The sequence below is a fragment of the Marmota marmota genome, unplaced genomic scaffold (genome assembly GCF_001458135.2).
Source record: "Marmota marmota marmota unplaced genomic scaffold, marMar, whole genome shotgun sequence".
Taxonomy (NCBI): Eukaryota; Metazoa; Chordata; class Mammalia; order Rodentia; family Sciuridae; genus Marmota; species Marmota marmota.
In genome coordinates, this window is record NW_026000211.1 from 1,755,310 (window position 1) to 1,780,490 (window position 25,181).

The 25,181-nt window shown below is 42.6% G+C and overlaps 2 protein-coding genes across 2 annotated transcripts in view; one reads left to right on the forward strand and one right to left on the reverse strand.

Annotated features, from left to right (window-relative positions):
- The window catches only part of LOC125612846 (low-density lipoprotein receptor-related protein 2-like), a 43,392-nt gene extending 30,196 nt beyond the window's left edge, over positions 1-13,196 (forward strand). Inside the window, exons 17-29 of the mRNA XM_048791764.1 lie at positions 2,093-2,284; positions 2,782-2,997; positions 4,906-5,144; positions 6,380-6,509; positions 6,750-6,934; positions 7,728-7,914; positions 8,445-8,663; positions 9,054-9,237; positions 10,181-10,382; positions 10,473-10,637; positions 11,107-11,307; positions 12,285-12,886; positions 13,106-13,196. Coding sequence (XP_048647721.1) covers positions 2,093-2,284; positions 2,782-2,997; positions 4,906-5,144; positions 6,380-6,509; positions 6,750-6,934; positions 7,728-7,914; positions 8,445-8,663; positions 9,054-9,237; positions 10,181-10,382; positions 10,473-10,637; positions 11,107-11,307; positions 12,285-12,886; positions 13,106-13,196 — 2,813 coding nt within the window. The remainder of the gene's footprint in view (positions 1-2,092; positions 2,285-2,781; positions 2,998-4,905; positions 5,145-6,379; positions 6,510-6,749; positions 6,935-7,727; positions 7,915-8,444; positions 8,664-9,053; positions 9,238-10,180; positions 10,383-10,472; positions 10,638-11,106; positions 11,308-12,284; positions 12,887-13,105) is intronic.
- A 1,475-nt stretch (positions 13,197-14,671) lies between these two features.
- On the reverse strand, positions 14,672-17,143 carry Cldn23 (claudin 23). The gene has a single exon (XM_015486038.2). The coding sequence runs from the start codon at positions 16,435-16,437 to the stop codon at positions 15,553-15,555; it is 885 nt and encodes a 294-aa protein (XP_015341524.1). The 5' UTR covers positions 16,438-17,143; the 3' UTR covers positions 14,672-15,552.
- Positions 17,144-25,181: the final 8,038 nt, after the last annotated feature.

Sequence of the window (25,181 nt, forward strand, 5' to 3'; positions counted from 1 at the left end):
AGGCTGGCTTTAAACTGGCAATCCTCCTGCCTCAGCTTCCAGAGCTGCTGGGATTACAGGGGTGTGCCACCATGCCTGGCTAAGTAGTATCTCAAAGGGGACCCTCTGTGACACTCCTTTAAGGTTGTGGATGCAAGTTGAGTTTCCCTTGTCTGAAATACTTGAGACACGTTTCAGATTTTGAATTTTTTTTTGAGTTTTGTAATGTTTGCATATAACTAATATTTTGGGGAAGGTACCCAAGTCTAAACACAAAATCCAGTTAACTTTATATACATCTTATGCACATAGCCTGAAGATAATTTTATAAATTATGTTTAGTGCTCCTGCATTATGACTATGACCTGTCCCATGAGGACAGGTAGAGAATTTTCTACTTGTGACATCGTGTTGGCACTTACAGGGTTGTAGATTTTGAAACATTTTGGATTTCAGATTTTTTGGATTTGGCATGCTCAACTGGTACCAGGAAAAACAGTGCTCTTGCTTTTATTGAAGTTGTGTCAGGGTTATTTGAATGAATCTGCTTAAAGTTGCTTTCCTTTCTTTTTCTTTTGAAAAATGTTGTTGGCACAGAGCCCCCGCCCCTTCCCGCCACACACACACAAAAATCTGATCTTGAATCACAAGGCAGGAAAAGAGGAAATTCATATCACAGGCGTCATTGTCATTGTTAGCAGATGTAGCTGGATGTCTTGAAGTGGAAACACAAAGGACAAACGCATTCCTTCTATATACCCGATCTCATTCTGTCCTCCCATTCCCCTCCTCTGTCCAAACTGCCTTACTTTTTCTTTTTTTAAAGATGTTGATGGACCTTTATTTTATTCATTTATTTATTTGCGGTGCTCAGAATTGAACCCAGTACCTCACACATGCTAGGCAAGCGCTCTACCATCAAGCCACAACCCCAGCCACTGAACTGCCTTACTTTTTGACTCACTGGTTGGTTATGCCTGATTTTAAGAGTTAGAAGCATTAGGCATAGGGACAGATTTCTTAGGTGGTGAAGTGTGCCAGTAAAGTTGATTTTCTGTAACAAATCCAATCTTTATTATTCTAACAAATCTGTTCAGTTGCTACAATGGTTGCTGAAGAGCACTAATGATAACTTTTAGGATTGTAATTAATGCTTTTCAGCAAATGAGGACCCATTATATGCTGGCCCTTGTTCAAGACCACAGGATGCTATAGCAGGAAAGCAGAAGGACAGTTATGCCTCACTTAATGATAGGGATATCTTCTGAGAATGTGTAATGTTAGTGATGTCGTCACTATATTAACATCATATAACGTACCTACACAAGCCCACAAGCCCAGATGGAATAGACCATATACACCTACTGTACGTATTTGTATGTGCTAGACTTTGTTTTTTTTTAACCCAAGGCACTTAACCAATGAGCCCACATCCACAGCCCTTTTTTATTTAGAGACAGGGTATCACTAAGATGCTTAGGGCCTCACTAATTGCTGAGGCTGGGCTTTGAACTTGCCATCCTCCTGCCTCAGCCTCCAGGGCCACTGGGATTTCAGGCATGGACCACAGTGCCCAGCTGGGCTAGACTTTTATATGACTGGCAGCATGGTAGATTTTTTTTTTTAAACACCAGTATCGTTACAAACACATGAGTAATTCGTTGTGCTTGACATGAGAACAGCCTCAACTTTATATGATGTTAGTGACATCACTGAGTGCTAGGAACTTTTCAGCTTCATTTTAATCTTATGAGATTATTGTCATAAGTGAGACTGTTGTTGACTGAAATGTCAATCATACTACACATAACTGTACTTTTTATTCCTCAGACTGGAATAGAGTAGCAGATAGTGAAAAAAATTAAGGTTAAAGTTTTTAGACTGGCAAGAAGAAAACAATTTGCCCAAATTTAAAGCCAGTAGATAATGATCTAACGTACCACTCTTAATCTAAGGATGTAAATTCGAGGCAGTTTCACTTTTTATTCTTATGAAGTAGAAAAATGTTGGTACTCAGCCATGACATGTCTTTCTGGAAGAGGGGGACAATAGGAGCATGCCCCAATTGCTGAACCATACCAGCCTGACTTGCTGAAGCAGTGGTTTGCTCTAGATCCTGAGATTGAAGGAGCCACAATGGTCCCTCCTACTCTTCCTCCTCCACCACCTCTACTATGCACCCGGTCCTCTGTTCCCTGTCGGGATGGGAAGGAATGTATTTCTCGGGAGTCCCTCTGTGACGGCCAGCGTGACTGTCAGGATGGCTCCGATGAAGAGAACTGCTCCCAGCTCTGCCACAAACCAGGTCTGTCACCCTCTCCTGTCCTCAGTGTTTTGTGCCAGGTACTCTGAGTTGGCTTTGAGCGTGCCATGAATTGTCAGAGTGTTGACTTGACCAGAGTCATGCTGACTTTCCCTAGGCAGATTTGCATAGATGAAAGCCACAGCCTGTCAGGATTCTGATTCTGTGAGTGCCCATTTTACCACATTTAAGCCACGTGCTAGACTATTACTTCCTTGCTGCTTCAAATTTTCTAAGTGTTCCAATCTGACCTAAATGGCCCACTTTTAACAGAGGTGGTCTTACAAGTCATCAGAGTAACCAAACACGAGGCTTTAGTTAAATGACCTAGCTTAGCTCGCTGGTTTAGTTGACCTGAGCACGTTATGAATCAATTAGATATTAGAACTCAGATTAAACAAGATGAAGTCTGTTTGCACCTCAGATTCCAGAATGAGAGTGAATTCATCTCAGTTTGGACCTTCTGTCTGACTGTGCTACTCTGGCATTTTCCATTTAAGGAGTCTTCCAGTGTCTGGATGGAAGAAGGTGCATAGAGGAGAAATACCACTGCGATGGGGCTCAGCACTGCTTGGATGGGTCTGATGAGCTCAGCTGCTGGAAGCCTGTCGAAGAGTGTTCTCTGCGCTGTGACAACAAGACTCGTTGCATCCCTAAGAGCTGGCTATGTGATGGAAACCCAGACTGTTCTGACAAGAGAGATGAACAAGGATGTGGTAGGTTTCAAGGGGCTTCCTGAAAGTATTTTAAACAGTATTAGAGTTGCTCCTGCTTTTTCATAGTAGGTAGGTTCTAAATGAGCAGATATGGAACCATCCTCATTCCTGGAAGTAATGCCAGGTTGGGTACCTATAGAGCCTCTGGTCACAATGTTTTTATCAACTGACTGATACTTAGCCTCTTTGCATATGTATTTCTGTTGAAAGGTGTCATGATATCTGTTGTTGATTCATCAGCACTGAGCTCACAACACTGCCATTCAGCCCTTAACACAGCTTACCTAATACAGGTATTTCTCCTTAAAGCAAGTCACAGCTATGTTGTGCTCAGGAACATTAGACAGCATTTCAGCCCTGTGCTAGGAGGCCATTCAATAGAAAAATCACCAAAATGAGACTAAATAGACTGCAAAAAGTACACTTATAGTTTAAGAGCCAACATAAGAATGCCCCAGTGCGTCTATTTGACCTCTGCTGGGAACTTGCACATTGAGTGACTCAAATTTCTTGCCACTATGCGTGTATCTGCAGATGACATGAGAGTATGGAAGTACTGACCTGAGGTTACAAAGAAAGCAAGTAGTTGAATGTGCAAATACTGAATCCAAAAATGAGGATCATTGACTCTCTTTTCTACAGATGTAACAGACTAAGATAAAAGGTCTTGAGGTAGAGGGATCTTAAAGATCAGCCCCAATGCTCCCCTCTATTACAAGACCATATAGTGGGAAATCCATCTATGCTCCAAAGTTCCTTTATGTTGAGTTAGACTCTGCCTCCTTGAAGATTTAAATTTTGGTCTCAGCTTCCGCCTTGTGGGATCGTGTAGAAGAGAAAATTGGGAGAATCTAAGTGGGAGGAGGGAAGCTGGGTAAGCTACTATGTTAGTCAGCCTTCTGTCCTTGTGACCAAGCTACTGGACAAAGAACAACTTAGAGAAGAAATGTTTATTTTGGGCTCATGATTTCAGAGATCTCAGTACATGGTTGGCTGGCTCCATTGCTCTGAGCATGAGGTACGGCAGAACCTCATGGCAGAAGGATGTGGTGGAGAAAAGCTGCTCAGCTTGTGGCAGTCAGGAGGCAGAGAGAGAAAGAGGAAGGGGCCAGGTCACACCTCTAACCACACCCCACCCACCTTTAGTCATCACCCAGTAGTCCATTCAGCTATCAGTGAATTATCTACAAATTAATTATTCCACTGAAGAGGTCAGAGACCTAATTATTTCTGAAAGCTCCATCTCTGCACCTTGTTATGCTTCCAATACGTGAACTTTTCAGACGAAGTTCCAGATCCCAACCATAACAGGTACCATGATAGATTTGAATGTGGAGGTGACTGCATAGCCAGAGGCTATGACTGCATTTGGATCCGTGACAATATCAGGAGGTACGAGATACAGGAAGGAAGGTAAATCATACTCAAGGTATGATTTACTTTTTAACAGCTATTATAGTTTTTCCTAGGCTTGATTCTTTCTCTTAGATGTTTATCAAGTAACATCTATGTATACGTATTGAGTTTAAGAATGTAAATTATAGAATATTTTGAATGTTGTGGAAGGTTTTTTTTTTTTTTGATAGATAAATAAAGGACCCAGAGAGGTGTCCTTACTCTCTGCCTATCCCAGTGTCCTACACATCCTCCCACCCCTGTCCCTCAGCCCTTGATTTCTAGGACAAATAGCAGATTTTCAGGGTATCTTCTGGTTGGGGCTTGAGCTCCTTATTAGGCCCTTTCTGACCCAACTTTGGACTAGAACCACCTTCCTGCTCTAACACTTGCTTGGGCTAGTTCCTAAAATGAAGTGTTAGCACTAAACTGAGGGACCTTCTAGCCATTTTATTTGTCATTGAATTGCTTCATATGTGGTTTAGTTCTCACCTAAAGCTTTTATTTTTTCAGTTCATGAGAAATGCAGCCCATCTGAATTTAGATGTGAGAATGGCCAGTGCATCACTTTCTCTCTGCATTGTGATGGGAACCGAGACTGCCTGGACCACTCAGATGAAGAAGACTGTCCTGTTGCCTGGCCCCTGCGGTGCCCACCAGGGGAGGTGAAGTGCAGGAGGAGTGGAGAATGTGTGCTGGCAGAGTGGATATGTGACCATGACCTGGATTGCAAAGATGGAAGTGATGAGAAGGTAGGACACTCTTCTTTCAGGAAAAGGGGAGTTTAGTCACCCATCAGAATCTGTGGGGGGATTGGCTCCAAGACCGCCTCATAGACATTCAAATATTCACAGAGGCTCAAGTTCCTTATATAAAATGGTATAGTATTTGCTTATAACCTGAGCACATCCTGCAAGATTCTTTAGATCATTTCTAGATTAATTATAATACCTAATGCAAAGTTAAATGTTATATAAATAGTTGTTATAGTTTATTGTGTAAGGAATAATATCAAGGAAAAATGTATATATTTAGTACAAACACTATTTCTTTTGCAAATATTTTGGGTCTGGGTTAGTGGAATCCATGGACAAAGAACCCATAGATACGGAGGGCCAACTGTGGATTTCTAATCACAGCATAGTACATGATTTCTGTGGAAAATTTGGGAAAATGCAAGACCAAAGAAGTCACCATAACCACTCCCCAGAAAGCCACTCCTAGCTACATCAAAGTGTCCCAAATGTTAACAGGAGGCTGTTGAAATTCATGCTTTCAAGAGGCATATTTGTGTTGTAGGAGATTTGCAAGTGGTAGCATGTGATAACCATGACATAAATGTCCTACCTAGATATGTGGTCTGAAGGACTGAACAACCCTGTCACTAGCTCTACTTAATTGTCACTATGAATTTTACTAAAGCTCCAGCATGGTATAGATGCAGCTTGGACTCAAATTCTACTGCTTGCATGTGACCTCAACAAGGACTTATTGCTAAGTGTTCGATTTCCTCATCAGAAACTGTGGATTTAGGATACATCTTGTCCTGCCAGAGGGGCTGAGAATGTATCTAAAGGCTCCAGGGACTAGCAAGTGCATAGATGTCCCTCTCCCTTCGAGTACCCAAGTCAGTGTAGGTGCAAAATATGCTCAGTGTTAATTTGCTGGGGTATGTGTTACCCGGGGCAGGCAGAATTCTGCATCAGTGTTTCTAGAACAATTCCTTTGCTGTTTCTTAAATTAAATGAAGGCTTCCCAATCGGTCTGTGTGTCAAAAATTAGACGTTGCTTCCCACTACTTGATATCCTAAACTCCAGCTACAGAAAGACTTTCTCATAATTCATGTCACTTCTGAGATTTTGGACTCCATCTGGCCTCCTTAAAGTGCAGGCTTGAGAGCAGTCTCCTAACCCAAGCCTCCTTCCCCCAAGCTCCCTTTCTGGGCTCTGGATGCCGGAGCTGCTGACTACATCGCTGTCTCCTCAGGACTGTGACCCTGAGGTGCTTCAGTGTGGCCCGACCCAGTGGAGCTGTGCCAGTAGAGACCAGTGTGTGCCTGACTCCTGGCACTGTGACGGGCACAGTGACTGCAGGGACGGCAGTGACGAGGCTGGATGTAAGTAAAGGGAGCCCTCCATGTGGGCGGGACAGGGGTGCAGAGGTCATTGGCTTTCAAGGGCTCCCCTCGCTGGTGGCTAACTGTGGGAATGAGCAACCAGCTCACAAGCACATGCTACAGAACCAGAAATCTGTTCCTCAAACGGAGGCATCTTGATTATACACAGGGAGACCATGCTGAGGGAGGGATCCCTGGGGGCCAGAAAACAACTCTTAAGTAAGAAGCCATCCCTTGCAGGCCCCCCTCAGAAGTGCCTGGGTTCTAAGTTCCGGTGCGGCACCGATGCCTGCCTGAGCCTCAGCGAGGTGTGTGATGGGAAGGAAGACTGTTCTGACGGCTCTGATGAAGGTGGAGCGTGCTTGCTGGCAGCCTGCAGCCCAGGACAGTGCTCCCACACCTGCTACCCGTCCCCAGCCGGGCCTGTGAGTTGCTTCTGTTCTTTAGCAGCTATAAACTTGGTCTAGGGAAAGTAGGCAGTGGTCTCGTTCAGGTTGTCCCTGACTGCTCCTTGACCTCTTAAGTCTTACATAGCAGAGCTGTCTTGACCATCCACTGATCTGCCTGAGCCTTCTGGCTCCCGGTGAGACTTTTTTTTAGCTCCTTTCCTATCTCGAATCTCCTGGAACCTTGCCACTCAGCTTGTAGAAACTATGACCATCTGAGCTCTAAATGACATGGAGGGCTAAGTGAGAACTGTTGTGGATTGTCCTAAGAGCCAAACAGTCCCCTCATGCTGCAGGAAATTGTCTACCTGCTTCTAAACAGTTGCATCCATGTGAGTATTTGGAATCTGACCTGCCCTTAAATGGTGAACTGTCTGGGCTCTAGTTAGTATTGTTGGTTGGCAGAACACAGTGAACTTGATTCTAATGGACAAGTCGGGGAAAAACTGTTCTGGTATCGGGTTGTACTGGCATCTTTGTTGGTAGACAGCCAGCTAGATAAGTCTGCATGCCTCTCCCCGCAGTGATCCTGCTTAGGCTCTGGGTGTCCTGGGCTGAACTTGGACCCATGATGGTAAAAAGGGTATAAGGGGTGTGGCATGGTTGATAAGGCAAAGAGAATTGACTATATTAAATATAAAGTTGGTTCTTAGAACAGTTTGAGTTGTCAGAATTCAACACAGCCCCGTACACATTTCATTCCAAGGTTGATGCCATTTTGTCAATGTTGTTCTGTCTTCAGAAATTTTTAATGTCTTCTTGTCTCTTTCAGATATGTGCTTGTGAGCAAGGCTTTCAGCTGGAGAGCCATGGTCGGATCTGCCAGGATGTGAATGAGTGCCAGGAGTCGGGTAGTAGGCCTTGTAGTCAGACCTGTGTCAATACCCAGGGCTCCTACATCTGTACCTGTCGTCCTGGCTACTTGCTGGAGCCTGATGGCCATACCTGCAAAGCGACAGGTACACTGGAGCTGCACATATTTTCAGAGCCCTGGATTGTGAGCTTTGAGTTCCTAAATCTTCCAGGAATCCCAATGTAAATCTGTCTTTCTTATATCCTAAATGCTCCTGCTTGTTTTTCTTCAAAAAAAGAGCCAAGAACCTCCCCACAGTTATCCCTTCAAACCTTGCATTTCACACTGAATTCATCTGAAACTACCTGCTAATAAGATGTCACTGTAACAGAACCATAATTCTGGCATTTGTAACCATGGCTCAACCTTACCTGTACAGTCGAGCATTTTTTTCTGGTCTGCCTGCTCCCAAATACTTAGTTAGAAGAGAATTAAAATGGAAAAAAAATTTCTACGTATCTTTAACTATGGTTATTATTCTAACCATTACATCATGAAGAACTACTCATCTTGTTGGCATCTTAGCCCTGTCAGTGAGAAGGCAAGAGACTACTTTGTCCTTTAATTCATTAGTCAGTGCTGGCTTTTACTGTTCAAATTCCTTTATGACTGTTGAAAGCAATTCTTATTTGACAGGTGCTGAACCAGTCCTGCTTGTTGCAATTCAGTTTAACCTATTCCTCTATGGACTGAGAAGCTTGAAAGAAGATATTCTTGCAACCACAGACAAGAACCTGATTATTTTCTCTGTTGACTATGATTTAGTGGATCAAAAAGTCTTCTGGGCAGATCTCAATGCAGAAAGTATAAAGTGGATAAGTATGGACACTAAAAAGAAAGGGACCGTGGTAAAAGGTATTGCACCCTTTAAGGCTTCCATTCCATGCTTATCAAATACACATTGCATAAAAAATAAAACGAGTGGCTGTTTACATTCAAAACATGAGTTTGATCATATTTCTTTTGCTAAAAGAGGCCAAGGCTTGCTAGTTGGTAGGAAATGGAAAGGTGCATGGTGTTCTCAGTAGTCATGAGGATCTGTAAAAATATCAGCTGGTGACCATTATCTCTAATGGTCATCTACTATAGGAGGGGGGAGAATTTTAAAGATTTGCTGCATTGGAGATGCATATAGGAGATGGAAAATTAATTAACATGGTGTACAATACCAGAACCCTTGAACTCAAACCTAGTAAAAGTTACCACTCAACAGTGTACTCATGTTAAATTATTTCTTCTCTTCAGGTATAAAGTCAAACTGTCTAATGGTCGATTGGATTGGGAGGAATCTCTACTGGACTGATGGGACAGCTGGTCAGATTTTAGCCATTCAGTTGACTGCCATTTGGAGAGGGAAATCTGAGTATACAATTGTCCTGGATGATGACTTGACTCAGCCCCAATCTTTGGCATTGGATCCCCTAAATGGGTGAGTCCAGGTGTCAGAATGACTGGTCAAGACCTAGAAATTGGTTATTCCTCCTTAGTTCTAGGTTGTTTATGTTCCCTATCACAGAATGAATGGAAAACTTACTAAACTTTAGATCTATAGTGATATGGGTCAGCTATACAAAAGTAATCTTAGAAACTCTGGAAAAAGATCTAATTTCAGTAAAATGAGATAAAAGTATTGTTTGCTCAGTGGCTCACCTATATTTTTTTCTGCTCAAATAGACATATATACCTCTGGACCTTTATGACTTTAAAATTATGAGTAAGTGTGGAACCTAAGAAAAATGTGAAATTTACAATAATATGAGTTTTTGGCAAGCTTGGTTTATTCCATCTAGAATCTTTTTTCCTTCTGCAAAAGCAAAGAAGTTAAAGTTAACATTCCCATATCCTCACTGGGAGGCCTTATGGATAGCAAATATAAGAAAAAGATACAAGAAATAAGATCCAAAGGTAACCCAGATTGGGTACCCTCTCTCTTCCTTCTTACCTTTTTAATACTTTTAACCAGGAATCTATCAACATGGTCCTCCAGAAATGGGCAGTAGTTTTCAATGCATCTAATAGCCTATGGTTAAGAATGAAGTCTAAGACATGCATATGCCCATGAAACTATCCTACTTTTTAGCCAAGGAAAGATTGGCAGGTTCCCTGGATATTTCCAGGCTAGGCACTAATGTACTCTCAGAATTCATGTATCACTGTTGTGATAGATACTATACCCTCTAATGATGTCTAAACAATCACCATGAAATGTCAAGGAAAAGTGTACTTTAATATTTCACAAGTGCACTTGGACCCAATTAACGCTGAAGGAAAAAATAACTGAGCTGTAAAACAGTGTTTTAAGGAATGCATTGACCTTATATTCTATAAGGCAAGGCAATACATTATCTTAAAGTTGACTTTTATTTGCACAGATTAATGTACTGGTCCGAAATTGGAGAAGAACCTCAAATAGAGCAAGCCGGAATGGATGGCAGTGACAGGAAAATACTCATCAGTCAAGGTCTTGGACGGCCAACTAGCATAGCCCTCGACCAGTTAAGTTGGAAGATATTCTGGTCCGATGACAAATTTCACTGTATTGGCTCTGCCAACCTAGATGGTACTGGCATTAGTGTAAGTGTCCTTTTGACATTAGGCTTGTTTGAAATGTCATGTGTCTCGTATGTAAAACTCACCCTAGAAAAGTCACCTTCACCATTTTAGATGTTGCAGCTAACACAAATCAAGAACCCCTTTTCAGTTGCTGTGTTTGAAGATGAAGTCTTCTGGTCCGAGATGAAGACAAGAACAGTGCAGCGAGTGCAGAAGATGACAGGCAAGAACAGGGCTGTCCTCATCAAGCGTTCTGGACAGCCCTATGGACTCAAGGTTTATAGTATGCTCTTTAAGTTATTCCCCTAGTTCTCCCCAGAAAGGCTGTACGTATGAGTTACATGAGCTGCCTAAATACCAAACAGTGACATACATCTATAATGATTAAAAAGCAAAATTTAGGGGCTGGGACTGTAGCTCAGTGGCAAAGTGCTTGCCTAGCATGTGTGAGGCACTGGGCTCAAGTCTCAGCACCACATAAAATAAATAAATTAAGGTATTGTGTCCATCTACAACTAAAAAAAAATTTAAAAACTAGGGATTGGAGTGTACCTCGGTGGTAGAGTGTGTACTTAGCATCCATGAACCTAGATTTATTTTCCCAGGCTAGGAAAAAAATTATTTATTTAAAATAAGTAGATAAATATTTATTTATAAAAATAAATAAACAAGTGAAAGAAGAATTTACTCACGTTGTTTTTAAGAATTCAGTAATACATAACAGCAACTGGCTATTTTCTTCCAGATAATGCATGAGGTGCTACAGCCCAGGTCTTCTAATCCTTGTCTGGACACTGGATGTTCTCACTTGTGCCTTCTGAGCCCACGATCCAAGGGGAGCTGTCATTGTCCAGTGGGGCTCCTGCTTGCAGATGATGGAACCACCTGTGTCCCACTCAAGGAGTCTGCGTTTGTGTTTCTTGTACTACCCACAGTTATCATGCAGGTACTGTTCCCAAGCTTTTCCTTACATATCTGAAACAGACTGTTTCAGACTGTGGGTGTTTGAATTCTCCACATACAGGTGTCAATGGGAGGGGCCCTTTCCCTTGGAATATTCTTCAACTACAACTTAAATTTCAGTACTCGGTATGTGCTGCTTGCCATCATGACCAAAATAAGGTATTCCAAAATACTTGAATGAAAACCATGCCTACTTAAAATTCCCTGAAGAAGTTCTTAGTATACCAGAACACAGTGAGGGTAGAGATCTGAGAGTGGGCTTACCTTTGCTTAGTTGTCCAAGGACCTAGTTGATGATGCAGAGACACTCTACATACAAGCAGCTCAGCAGGTTCTAACCTGGAGAGGAAGCTCATCTAATGAAGAAACTTGTTTTAAGTTACAGGAGGAGAGCCTGGTGGTGGTGCCTGCCTGTAATCCCAGTGGCTCAAGAGGCTGAGACAGGAGGATCTGAGTTCAAAGCCAGCCTCAGCAAAAGCAAGGCACTAAGCAATTCTTTGAGACACTGTCTCTAAACAAAATTCAAAATTGGCCTGGGGATGTGGTTCAGTAGTCGAATGCCCCTGAGTTCAATCACTGATACAAAAAAAAAATTATTATAGGAGTAGATAGTCATAACAAACAAGTCACCCCTAACCTCTACCATCCAGAGGACTTGTCAACTTTGGTATTTTAAAAAAGAAATTTTGGGGTGGAAGATTGGTTTTGGAAATTCACTAGTAGAATCTCATTTAAAGAGGAAGACATTCAAGAGATGTACAAATCTTCAAAACACATAGATTCTAGGAAGTTTCAGTCCTTGAAGCTCTAGGAAGGGAGCAAAAGAACTTCTCTCTGCTTTCAGAAGGTAGAATATCTGAAAATCTGAAACTTAGGAATCCTAATGTTAATGCAAAATCAATGAAGAGTCAGACTAGACCAATTCAGTTCTACCGTCCTAAATTTTTTTTCCCCCCATAGGTCTATCTGAAAAATCTAAAAGCTTTCCCAGGACAAGGAACTTTACCAGAACATAGAATGCTTCCTTTTACCAATGTGGAACAGCTTGCATCAATGGATTATATCGTCCAGGAAAAAACTCTCTATCTCTCAGAGTTGAATCATGGTGATATCAGGCTGCTGAGGCTTAAAGATCCTGGCACACTTGCGTGGAGGAAAATCACTTCTGTGAAGGGGACTGTGGTTGACCTTGCTGTGGACTGGCTGAGTGGAAACGTATATTGGATTGACAGTGAACAGCCGCTTATCAGTGTAGGTTCCTTAAAAGCCCAGTATCCTATTGTCTTGCTCAGTGAAAATCTTTACCGCCCAGTGTCTGTGGTGCTCCACCCACCTACTGCAGTCATGTGCTTCGTGGACCTGGGTTCTCTAGATGATAGGAAGCGTGGTTCCAGCATTGAATGTGCCTCCATGGATGGCAGCAGGAGGAAGATGCTATGGCGGAAATCCCAGGTGCCTGTGGGATTGGCCTTTTCGGATTCAGGGCAGGACCTGAAAGAGTTGTTTTCCATGGTGCCCACAAATGTGCTGGCAAAATGTCAGGTGTCCCCAAAACTTACTGGGTGAGTGATCTATGCAACGAAGAGGATGGTGGTTGCTGAAACACCCTGATAGCACCACCCACAGCCCCCGCAGTGGATAAACAGCTCGCATGCTAAAACCCACACCCCTTCTTAATGAGGATGTGGGCATTCACAGGAGAGCAGACTGGAGGACAGGAAGAACAGGAGCTGGCTTAAAGCAGTTTCTGCTTCACTTGCCCAGATCTCTTGGTCCTCTAGGCATAATGTGAGTAATCCTGGAAAGCCTATAGGCATTAAGTGGCGACCCGTGCTTGGTATGCTGATTGAGGGGGTTAAAAATGAGCTGTGATGGCACATCACAAAAAGGTGTGAAGAGCTTGGGTGGGGGACAGTGTTACTCTACACTAGTGGGTCACTGCCATGTAGTTGCTAGGTCAGCCAGTACCAAGTTCTAGTCTCACCCATAGCAGGACTCCTGAGACTCCACCTCCTCCCACACCTTGTCTCAAGCCCCTGCCAAGTGTGTGCTGCTCTGGCAGAGAATGGCCTTCAGTCCAAAAACAGATCCCAGTGGGATGCAGGAGCCTCTCTCCGTGCCATCCTGAACACTTTTATAACAATATCCAAAAGTTTGCATTTTTAAAAATGGAGTTTTGGACTTGTTTCTGTTGATAGGGCAAACATAGAATTTTAACTCTTCAGTAATCAAATCCTAATCATCAGAGAAAGGGTGTTTCACATATAAGCCAGTGGGAAATAATTGAGAGAGGAGGGAAAGTGAAACGTACAAAGCACCAGTTTTGCTTTTACCAAGGTTTCCTTAGAAATATTTGGAATTAGGATGCAGGTGAGATTCAGTACTTGCCAGAAATCTGGGCTCTCTATGTTGTATGCAAGGACCTGATTTCCCAGAGGCAATAATGACTGCCTTTTGAAGTGTTAGCTGAAAAGAGCAGCTGCCTTTGCTCCATTTTGATTCAGCTCCCACAGCAAGTCCCCAAATGCACCTGGGCAGGTGCTCAAAGGTCTATGAACAGCCAGCAGTGACTGAAACTTAATTTGAGGCAAAGTCCTAACTAAAACCTGGCAACTCCAAGTAGGTCCGTTGAACCATCAGCCTTGACATCTCCTAGAAGCCACTTGGGAAATCAGTTTCAGAGTCCCCAGACCTATAGTATCAGAATCTGAATTTGAAAAGGATCCCAAAGTGATAGGGCTACCCATCCTTCAAGTTGGATCTCAAACAAACAAAACCCCAGGTGATTCCACTACAGAATCACAGGGATGTGAAGGCATGTCATTGTGTCCACTGCACAAGCAGCTATGTTTTTATTGGTTCCATCATAGCTCTCGATATAGTCAGTGCTTACTGAACTGATGGTTCCCACTTTTAAACTGCATGTTTTAAAAAAAGAGATTCAGTTCAGTGAAAGGTACCTTTAAATCAACCACTTGGAATGAAAGCCAGTCCTCCTGGAGATTTAGTCCCCTTAGTGGAACACAGAGCTTCCTACCTGTGACTTTAAGCACCACTTCAAGAAGAGGAAAAGATTTCTCTCACTTCAAGTGGAAACCTGTACTTCTAGTTTTTTCAACAATAGCCTTGGCTTGGTACAGAATGCTGCACAAACCTGGAAACAAAAGCAATCAGGGATTGAGGTGGGTGGGGGTGTTCTTTTTGTAATCTAATGCAGAGAGGTGCAAAGGTCTGACTGCTAGATTTCAGAAGCAGTGTCTAGGTAGCCAGGAAATAGTTAGTCAAGAATGCTGCAACTATCGAAAGTGGCACTGGAGGTATAGAAAGCTTTCATGGCCTACTGAAACTGATGTTTAATTTTTTTTATTTATAAATAAAAGATATATACATATCTACTTTACCAAATGTGGCTATGAGGTTCCATTTTGTAAAAAAATATTAAATCTAGAGTCTTCTGTGTCCAGGGTGAGGTATTCAAGGAAGAAAACAGTATTGTGTGCATGCCTTCATTTACCTTGCTTCTGGAAGAGAAGCTCTTGAATGACCTTTCACACCAAAACAAGTGATAAAAATGATAAATCCTATCTACACAAGAAGAGATGTACGCATGAGTTACCCAGATTATTTTGTTCAATAAAACCCAGTAAAGCTGCTGGCATTTTCATGACTCTTAAAGAGCCTGGGTTCATACACAACCAGAAACACACTGGCCTTTCCAGAGTTGGCATGACAAGAAGTTAAAAAGCAAAGGAAAAATAAAATGCAATGATTATACTGATCCAAGATTCATTAGTGTTAGAATACTCTAGTTTCAAGTTATACTTAAACCAGTTCATTAGTGTTAGAATACTATAGTTTCAAGTTACACTTAAACCAGTTTTGAGCCTCTTTTTTTGTTGATTTCAACTTTTTCTTGTTGTTTACTGTCCCTGGTTGTTAACACGATACAAACAATACCTTTCTCTCCTTCAGCAAAGAAAAATGAAATTCTGAAAACAAACAAACAAACAAACAAAAAACTGTCCTAACCTGAACTAAACGTCCAAAGAGCCAAAGAGCCTAGTTTGGTCACAGTAAAGGAAGATCGCCTTTCCAACCAGTTTCAGGAAGGTGATGGGGTTCCAATCCCCAGTCAGACTGCTTCTCAGCTGGCAAGTTCAAGGTAGAACGGTGCAGGCATTCCCAAGCCCAGGGTCTCCGCCTTGCAGGTGGAAGGAGGAGGTGAGGTCTACAGATCAGAATCGCAGGGCAGCGAGCTGTGACAGGGCCGGGTGCTGCGCGAGGATGCCCCCTGGGAGGTGGCTGCCTTTCCCCCCTCCCCGTCGAGCACGTCCACCGGGTTGGTGTAAGCCTTGGGCGGCGGTTGCGGCATGGGAAAACCGACCTTGGGCTTGCGAGTGGCACCGTATTCGGTGGGTGGCGGCCGGTGCTGGCCCTCGCTGTAGTACTTGATGGCCGGTGTAAGTGTGGGCTCTGGCCAGTCCACGTAGACTGTGCTGATGCTGCTGCGGCGCGGCCCGGCTGGGGGCGCCTTGCGACAGCTGTGACAATGCTCCTCGCACCAAGGCGCGAAGCTGAGCGCTAACGAGAAGCCTCCCAACAGCAATAGGCAGCTGCCCAGGTAGCCCAGCACCAGGCTATAGCTAACCTCTACAGTGACCGGTTGGGCCGGGGCGGGCAGGACTTCGCGGTCCCCCAAGAAGTGATTGTACCAGGAGACCGGGATGAGGCTGAAGAGGCCCGCGGCAAAAAGCACTACGCCCGAGAGGCCCGCCAGCAGGAACTGGGGCTCCTCCTGCCAGCAGCGCACGCCGAGCGACGCCAGCAGCAGCCCGACGGCGGTGGTGGCCAGCGACGTGATCATGAGTCCCCGCGCCACCAGCACCGGCTGGGCCTCGAAGTAGCTCCACTGGTCCGGCTGGCCACACTCGCGCTCACGGCTGCTCTGCTCACGGCATATGTCCCACAGGCCCTGGTACAGCACCACGTCCACCGGCTGGTTGAGGAAGCCCTTTACCAGTCGCCAGCCGGGGGCCAGTGTGCTGATCAGGTTGAGCAGCAGCCCGCAGGGCGTGAGCACCATGCCTAGCGTCATCACCACCGGCGTCCGCATCCCGGGGAGCTCCCGCCGCACGACGGCTCTCCTGCTGCCTTCTGTATTGAAGCTCCTCCGGCTTCTGACCCCCGAAGTCAGCTCGGGCGCCTCCTTGGGTCGTGGCGCTGCGCCCTGCTCTCTCCGGCCGCTCTTTGTCTCCCGCACGGGTCTGTCCCCACTCCGTGGCTCGCCCTAGTCCCCTCCTCGCATCCTGGCCGCTCCGCCCTCCCGCCCCGCTCCTGTCCCCAATCGAAACCAGTTCGCGGGCGGGTCTGACCGAAACCGCGGATCCAGGTGCGGGACTGGGTGGCCAAACCCAGCCTGGGTGGGAGGGGCAGGAGGTGAGCGCGAGAAGCTCCGGAGCCACCTGGCACTCTGAGACCTCGGACTCGGGGAGATTCGGACACCCCGCCCTCAGCCAGACCGCTTGACCCCGCCCGGCTGGGATGGCTCCTGGACTGAGCAAAGGTCGCCCCGCCCCTGGCTCCTGGCTGGGGCCTGGCAGGCCGTGGGCGGGGAAGGAAAGGGGCGGTGACGCCGCAGTAGCCCCACGGGTCTTGGTTGCTGCGCAGTTTCCCGGGTTTTCAGCGGATCTCAGTTCTGAAAGTTTTCTTTGGTCACTGCTTGGCCCCCTGCAGATTAGCTTCTCCCTGCACTCTCAGCTGCTTTCCGATGATCCCCTAGTTCTGCGCAGTCGACTTGCGGCCATTAGCTGCTGAGTGCGCGGCACCGTACGCGCCCAGCTGCCTGGGATGCGCGGGACAGGTGTGCACCAAAGAAGCCCTAGGCGAGAAGCGCGCCCAAAAATGTTGCAATCAAGTTGTTTAGTAAATGCTCCGCCTTCCCGACTAAGTTTAACTCAAAAGGATCAAAGCCAGGGTGTTTCTGAATTGAGGAGTTACAAAGGATTTTGGGGTTTTGTTTGTTTGTCTGTTTTCAGCATCGTGGAAGACTTCGAGGTGGGAAAAAGCAGCGGGGCGGGGAGGATTATTGAGTGTCCTTTATGGCGCACTTTGCAGGTTTATCTAACCCTGTAGGGTCCTTTGGCCTTTCCTTGGCTTTGGGCTATTTCACACCTCTGTAAATTGTAGAAAACCTGTAATAGTTCAAATTATTTTTGTCCATAGTATGCAAATGAGTTTGTCCAGATGGAATATAATTGATCATTTGCCCGATGAATACTGACTAGTTAATTAACATTGGTTTGTAAATTCATGTTAGCATTGCTGTTTGCCTTATGTATGTGTTCTTTGCGTTGTCCTTTTGAACTGCTTTTAACATCATAGTATTTTTCTCCTTAAATATTGAATTACAATATTTGACACGTGCACATTTTGAGTGAAACTCATGATTTTTACTTTATAAATTATTCTCTAATAAATTTTTTCTGTACTTCCCATATTATGGACCATGGAAATTTGTTAGAATTATAAAATTTGTTAGAATTATAAAACTGTTTCTAGGCGCCGGGATTGTGGCTCAATGGTAGAGTGCTTGCCTACCATGCATGAGGTTCGATCCTCAGCACCACATAAATGTAAAATAAAGATATTGTGTCCACGTAAAACTAAGAAATAAATATTTTTTAAAAAAACTTGGTAGAGTACCCCTGGGTTCAATCCCAATATTATAAAAATAAACAAAACATACACACACAAACAAAAACAAAAAGGAATATTGATGTCCACATAATGGTTCCCACCTCACACTGCACACTTCACTATCCAAGTCTCACAAGGGTGGGTCTGATAGGTGGAAACTAGTTTACACACCTTCAACCTAGAAAGGAAGGAAGTGTGGGAATTGTATTTTGGTAAAGTGGCACTCGCAATGTAGGAAATTATATTAAAAGGTTTGGCAATCATGTACGGTATGTGTCTATTATATAGAGGTCATGTTCAAAGTTTAAAAATATTTGGAATTTTTGTTTCAAAAGTATTTGAAATAATTGATATTTTAAAAGTAAAAAAAAACAATTTCTAAAAGTCAAAATTAATTCAGAGGTGCTTTGAAATAATTTTGGATATTCTGAAGGGAACAATCCCAGGGATGGGAATTACAAGTTTTGCGGTTTCTTTTTTAACTTAAAAAAATTGTGATAAGTACAGATATCATAAAATTTACCATCTTAACAATTTTAAAGTGTATTTAAGTTGGCGTGTAACCACCACTACCATCCATCTCCAGAATCTTTTCATCTTCCTTGTTATGATTTACATATGAGGTGTCCCCCAAAACCTCATGTGTGAGACAATGCAAGAAAGTTTAGAGGTGAAATGATTGGGTTATGAGAGCCTTAACCTAATCAGGGTGTTAATCCCCTGATGGGGATTAGCTAGGTGGTAACTGTAGGCAGGTAGGGTGTGACTGGAGGAAGTGGTCATTTGGGGGTGTGCCTGTGGGGTTTATATTTTGTCCCTGCCCAGGGCAACAGTCTCTTTGCTTCCTGATGCTACTTCCTGATGTCATGTCCTGAGCTGCTTTCCTCCACCACACCCTTCTGCCATGATACTCTGTCTCAAACAATGAGGTCGACCTTCTATGGACTGAGATCTCTGAAACTGTGAACCCCAAAATAAACTTTTCCTCTTCTAAAATTGTTCTTTTCAGGTATTTTGTTCACAGTGGTTAAAACAAAAACAACAACAACAACAAAAAAAACAACTGACTAAAACACTTCCTGATCTCAGTGGCCAAAATTGAGTGTGACCGAAAAACCACTACAGCTGGGAGTGTGAAAGGAATCCATAAGCAGACACTTGCCACGAAAACATTGTAAGGAAATGGAAGGTTATGACCAGATCAAGTAAAGTTGGTTGCAGCAGCAAAAAAAAAAAGCCGATTAAAACATTCCCAAACGGAAACTCTATCAATTAAATGTGAGCTTTGATTCTTCTCCATCCCTGCAGTCCTTCTCAACCATGATTCTTCTTTATCTCCATGAATTTGACTACTCTAGGTACTTATCTAAGTGGAATCATACAGTATTTATTTCTGGCTTATTAACTTAGCATACTGTCCTCTCAGTACTATAGCATGTCTCAGTGTTTCCTTGTTTCTTAACCATATAATATTTTACACTATGTATATATTACTCGTGTTTCTTCAGTCACATCTCAAGGTTGGGTTGTTTCCAACTTTTGGCTCTTATGAATAATGCTGCTATGAACATGAATGCACTAAAATATTTTTGGTGCCGTATATGTAATCTTTTTTTTTTTTTTGTATATGCCTAGAAGTGGAGTTGTTGGATCATGTGGTAATTCTACTTTAATTTTTTTTGAGGGGCCACTATACTGCTTCCCATAGCAGCTGCATCATTTTTCATTGCCACAACAGTACACAAGTTTTCCAATTCCTCTGACTACCTTTGTTTTAAATGGATATTCACTGAATTCGTATTTCTTTTTTGTAAAGTACTTTTCAAAATGTCTTTTGATCTTTATTTTGATGCAAAGGATGAGACTGGAATGGTGATGTTTTCCTTAGTTTTATCCAGACATTTTCAGAAAGAATGGAGAAAACAGAGGTGAACTTTTACTGGTTATGATGGATGTCTGAAGTTTACTTCAAGACACAGCAACATGGTAGTGTGATACGATTTGCTGTGTTTCCATCTATGCCCAGCTAGGAGTTGTGTGCCCAGATATGTAGCTGCTCCGAGGGTAATTAGTTGACATTTCAAAAATTCTAACCCCAAAAGTCATACTCCAGAGGCACCATCTATAGGGATTAACCACCTTGGTTTCCAATGAGTACCAGAGGCCTTGGACTTTTACATAATACTCGTAATTTTAATGCTTTTTCACTGAAAGTGAAGTCACTGCTGACCGAGATTTGTGGATTGCGCCTAGAAATATAAGCAAGGCTCTTGCTTTACTATAGTTTGTATCATAAATGCCCCTCAAGGTTTGTGTGTTGAAGACTTCGTCCCCAGTGTGTGATGATATTGGGAGGTGATGGAACCTTTAGGAAGTAGAGCTTAGTGAAAGGAAGTTAGGTCACTGTGTATGTGCCCTTGAAGAGAATATTAGGACCCCAGTCCCTCCTCATTCTCTTTGCTTCCCAGTCATCATGAGGTAAACAGATTTGCTCTACCATATGCTCTCTGACATGATATTCTTCCTCATCACAAGTCCAAAAGCAACATAGTTGCTAACCATGGAAACCTCTGAAAATGCAAGCCAAAATAAGCCTTTCTTCCTCAGTTGTTTATCTCAGGTATTTCATTATAGTAACAGAAAGCTGACTTTGTCATCCTCCTTGTCTCTCCAGGAATAGGATGTTAGAATCTAGGCTGCCTAGTAAAAATACCTGTAAAACTGTTGCCTCAGCTTTGACTTATAAATTCTTCCTGTTTAGAAGCCAACTCAGAGGATTCTCTCCCTCCTGACCTCATGTAGTGGGCTAGGTAATCCTCCTGTGAGAATATTACCTCCAGTGAACTCTCCTGGTAGGTGTTGTTGGAGCATCTAATGGATAAAGGACATTTTTATCAGATTTACAGACAGACCGAAGGACTGTATTTGTGTCTGCTTGCTACTAAATGAATAAATATGTTGTAAAATTTAGCCCCAACCTGCATTCAGCCTGGTCTCACCCTCCCCTCCCACCACCTCCTCACTCTCTAACCCTGAATGGGTATGCCCTGCCTGCCACTCCCAGCCTCAAGGAACACTTCAGATCTCTTCTTGCATGCCATTTTCTCTGGAAGTGTTTCCTCATTCCTTAAGATAACGCTTCCCGTTTTGTAGTTCTATAACCCCTCTTCTCGCAGACTACCTGCCACGATTCCTTAGTGCTTGATTCGTTTTGTGTTCTAGCCAGTCTGAGGGCAGGGATCAGGTTCATCCTATTCTGTTTTCTTCCCAAAACGTGTTCTAGTGTCTGGGCCCCTCAAGAAATCAATGTTATCCCTTTCTGTCCTGTGCTCCTCGTAGATTGTTACACGCACCTCCATGAGCATGTTTGTTTTCTCAGCATACTAGATAATGAAGTATGGTTTAAGTCCAGAAATTAATGATAAAGAAGTGCAGGCTGTGCAGAGATCTCCTTCTAGGGCATCTAAGAAAGGCCTCTGATTTTAGAACTGGCCTCTTCTTTCCAGGGTGCCAAGTTCATGGTGAGGCTGATTGAGAAACAGAGCATGAGTCCTAATGGGGCAAGGATTGCTGAGATCAGTGCCTTTGTAAGCCCATCCTTAGATCCCAGAACAGCTTTCTTTTATGAAGAGGGAAGTGGAGGTAGTGCAAGAATCGGTTGGCCGTGCTCTAGTTGGATTCAGGGCCTTCAGCAACTAATTTTAAAGAGACAAATGGAGTCCTGTTAACCTGCAAAGACTGGGCCCCAGGTACTGCTGTGCACAAAGCTGCAATCATTGGCAATGGTTTCATCTTAAAAAGTCACACTACAACCTTTGGCAAGTCAACAGGGGGGACCCACCAGAGTCCCTATCCCAGGCCTTTGTAGTTTACTCTCTCCAGACAATAAAGCCCTGACTACTACCACTATTCTTCCTATGAAAAATCTAGTTCAGTAAGTATTAAAAGTTAGACCATGAAAAAAATTAAACTATGATTGTTGTGTATTTTTAAATTGCATTGAAGCAGCCTGAATAGCTTTTACTTTCTTGTTGGCATATGGCTAGTCGGCTGTTTTCTCAGTCACACGTGCCTAATAACCTTTGACACCCAATTAAAAGTTGCTTCCAATTAGCTCAGTGTCACATCCATTCTAATTTGTTTTCTTCATAATAGTTGTCATTACAAAATATTTTCTTATTTATTTATTTTGTTTCCTTCTGTGCATTGTTATGTCCTAAGGACTAGGGACCTTGCTGGTCCTGCTTGTGGCCATATCTCAGCCCCCAGATTAGTACCTAGCTCTTAGCAGGTACTCAAGAAATAGTGGTCAAGTAAATGAAAGAAGTTCTGTAAAATTCCTACATAATAACACAAAAGGAGGAGCTAGCATACATTATTTTTAAATGTACTAAAATGCATGTAATTTAAAATGCATCATCTTAGTCATTTTAAGTGTACAGTAATGCTAAGTTCATTCAGATTGTTATTCTAATGTCCCAAAATCTTGTTTTTCTTTTTTTAAAAAATTTGTTCTTCTTAGATACACATGATAATAAAGTGTATTTTGACATATTATATATACATAGAATATGACTTATTTTGATTAGGATCCCATTCTTGCAGTTGTACATGATGTGGAGTTTCACTGGTCATGTATTTATACATGAATATAGGAAAGTTATGTCTGATTTATTCTACTGTCCAAAACTCTTTCTATCCTGCAAAAATGAAAGTCTATATACCCTTTATTTAACTCCCCTCTCCATCCTCCTCCAAACCCTGACAACCACCTCTTTACTTTCCGTTACTGTGAATGTGACTACTCTAGACACCTTATATAAGCAAAATTATGCAATATTGATCTCTTTGTGACTGGTTTACTTCACTTAATGTCTTCAAGTATCATCTATGTTGCAGCATATTTCAGAATTTCTTTTCCTTTTAGGGATGAATAATTCCATTATCTCTATGCAACACACTTGGTTTATCCAGTCATTCCTCAATGAACACTGGTTGTTTCTGCCTTTGGCTACTGTGAATAATGCTGCTATGATAGCATATGTCATTTTTTTTTTTTTACCTTTGTATTTTATTTTCTGTGAAGTGGTTGGCTATCTAAAGCAAGAATCAATTTGCCATCCCTCTCATAAATGCCACCTTAAAACATATGTTCAAGTTTTAATTTCTGGAGAATTCTACCTCTTCTCAACTTTGACATCACAGTTGCCTCCTTGGCAAAGGTGGGGATATAAGGTGGGATGGGACTGCTGCCAGGAGCCAGTTGCTGTTACTGGCTCACCTTGCTGCTTATCTTCAACTCCATCAATCCTGTCTACTGAGGGACAAAAATATTTATCATGCCATAGATCAATTCCTTTAGGTATTTGAGATACTTTTCCTCCACAATATGATATTTTTTAAAAACACAAGCATTTCCATTTTGTCACAATTTATCTTTTTAGAAAACTTCATGGTCAAGCTGGACACAGTGGTACAGGCCTATAATCCCAGAGGTTTGGGAGGCTGAGGCAGGAGGATTGTGAGTTCAAAGCCAGCCTCAGCAATCCAGTGAGACACTAAGCAACTCAGTGAAACTCTGTCACTAAATAAAATATAAAAAGGGCTGGGGATGTTGTTCAGTGGTTAAGCGCCCCTGGGTTCAATCTCTGGTATGAACTAAACAAACTACTCAGTCAACCACTGGGTAAAATCCTAATGGAAAAACTAATGCTTTCCAAATAAATGTATAGATTCAACTCCATAAAAATAAAAATTGAAACTAGGATTTCAGAGGTGATTTCAAAGTTCAGCAGGATAAATGAACGAGTGAAACAAATCAAGAAACTTTTTTTTAAAAAAGCAGTCCTGGGAGGGTATGCATACTTCAGCTGCTATAATCATTTAACTGGCATGATACTAGCACTAGACTAGAAAGGTAAAGAAGTGAACTCTGCTTATGTACAAAGTTAGGATAAGAATGGGATTTTAAATCATGGAGAAAAGCATGAAAATCCAGTAGTGTTGTGGCAATTGTTAGCTTGGGGAGAATTAGAAATGTCAGTCCATACATCATGAAATGTGTCAGCCCCAGGTCTAGGTGAATTGCTGCTCTAGTTTGGATCTTGGATATCTCTCAAAGGCCCATGTATTATATAGACTTGGTCCCCAGAATGGTGCTAATGGCAGATGGTAGAAACTTTAGGAGATAGGGCCTTATGACCTGAGGTCACTGGGGGCATACCCTTGAAGGAGATTAGGGGACCCTGGCCCCTTTCTCATCCTCTCTTTGGCTTCCTGGCCATTAGGTGGTGGATGGTTTATCTCTTTCACACGCTCCCACAGTGTCTACTCTTGTTTTCATGTGTGACCTCACCACAGGTCCAAAGCAACAGGGTTGATAGTTCATGGAGTTGAACTTCCAAAACCATAAGCTGAAATAAATCTTTCTGAAATAAGATAAGATATAAATTTATATATAAATTTTATAAGATATTTTGTTATAGCAACAGAAATCTGATTAACATAATCCTATAGTGACATAAGAAACAAATTACTGAAAGAATTAGAAGAGGAAATGAAGATAAATCACTAGAATATGGAAGAGTTTTCTGAGCAAAATATCAAAGATGACAATTATACAGAAAAAAATAGTTGATTAACGTATAAATATATGTAAGTTTAAAATCTTTTGGTTTCAAAATGCCTTAAACAGAATTAGGGCAAATCTTATTAGTTTATGTGTCAGAAAAGAGTTAATATTTCTTATTCACTCATTTGCCAAATCAGAAAATTTAGCATCACAGTGAAAAACAAAGAATAAAATAAATATCTAATAAACATGCTTAAAGGCAATATGTTAAATGACTGTTTTATTCACCTAAGTACAAAATAAAACTGAGAATACTTTTCTTATTCTTAATTTGGGACATTTAAAGGGAAAAAAATATACCTCTTTTGAATAGACATGGGGGGAGACAAGGGGATATTGTAATGTCCTTGCTTAGCATCTGGGTGGCCATCTTAAGTGACAGCCACCATTTTCCCGCCCAAGGACCTTTCCAGGAAAGGTTCACCACTCCCTCATACCATCCCCACCCTTAAACCACGCACATTAGGACCCACCTGGCTCTAATCCCTGAGCCACCCCCATAAAAGTCTCCAACCCCAAGTCTGTATTGC

Excerpts from the sequence above, each read along its gene's own strand:
- Cldn23 (XM_015486038.2), bottom strand. The coding sequence starts at position 16,437 with ATGCGGACGCCGGTGGTGATGACGCTAGGCATGGTGCTCACGCCCTGC.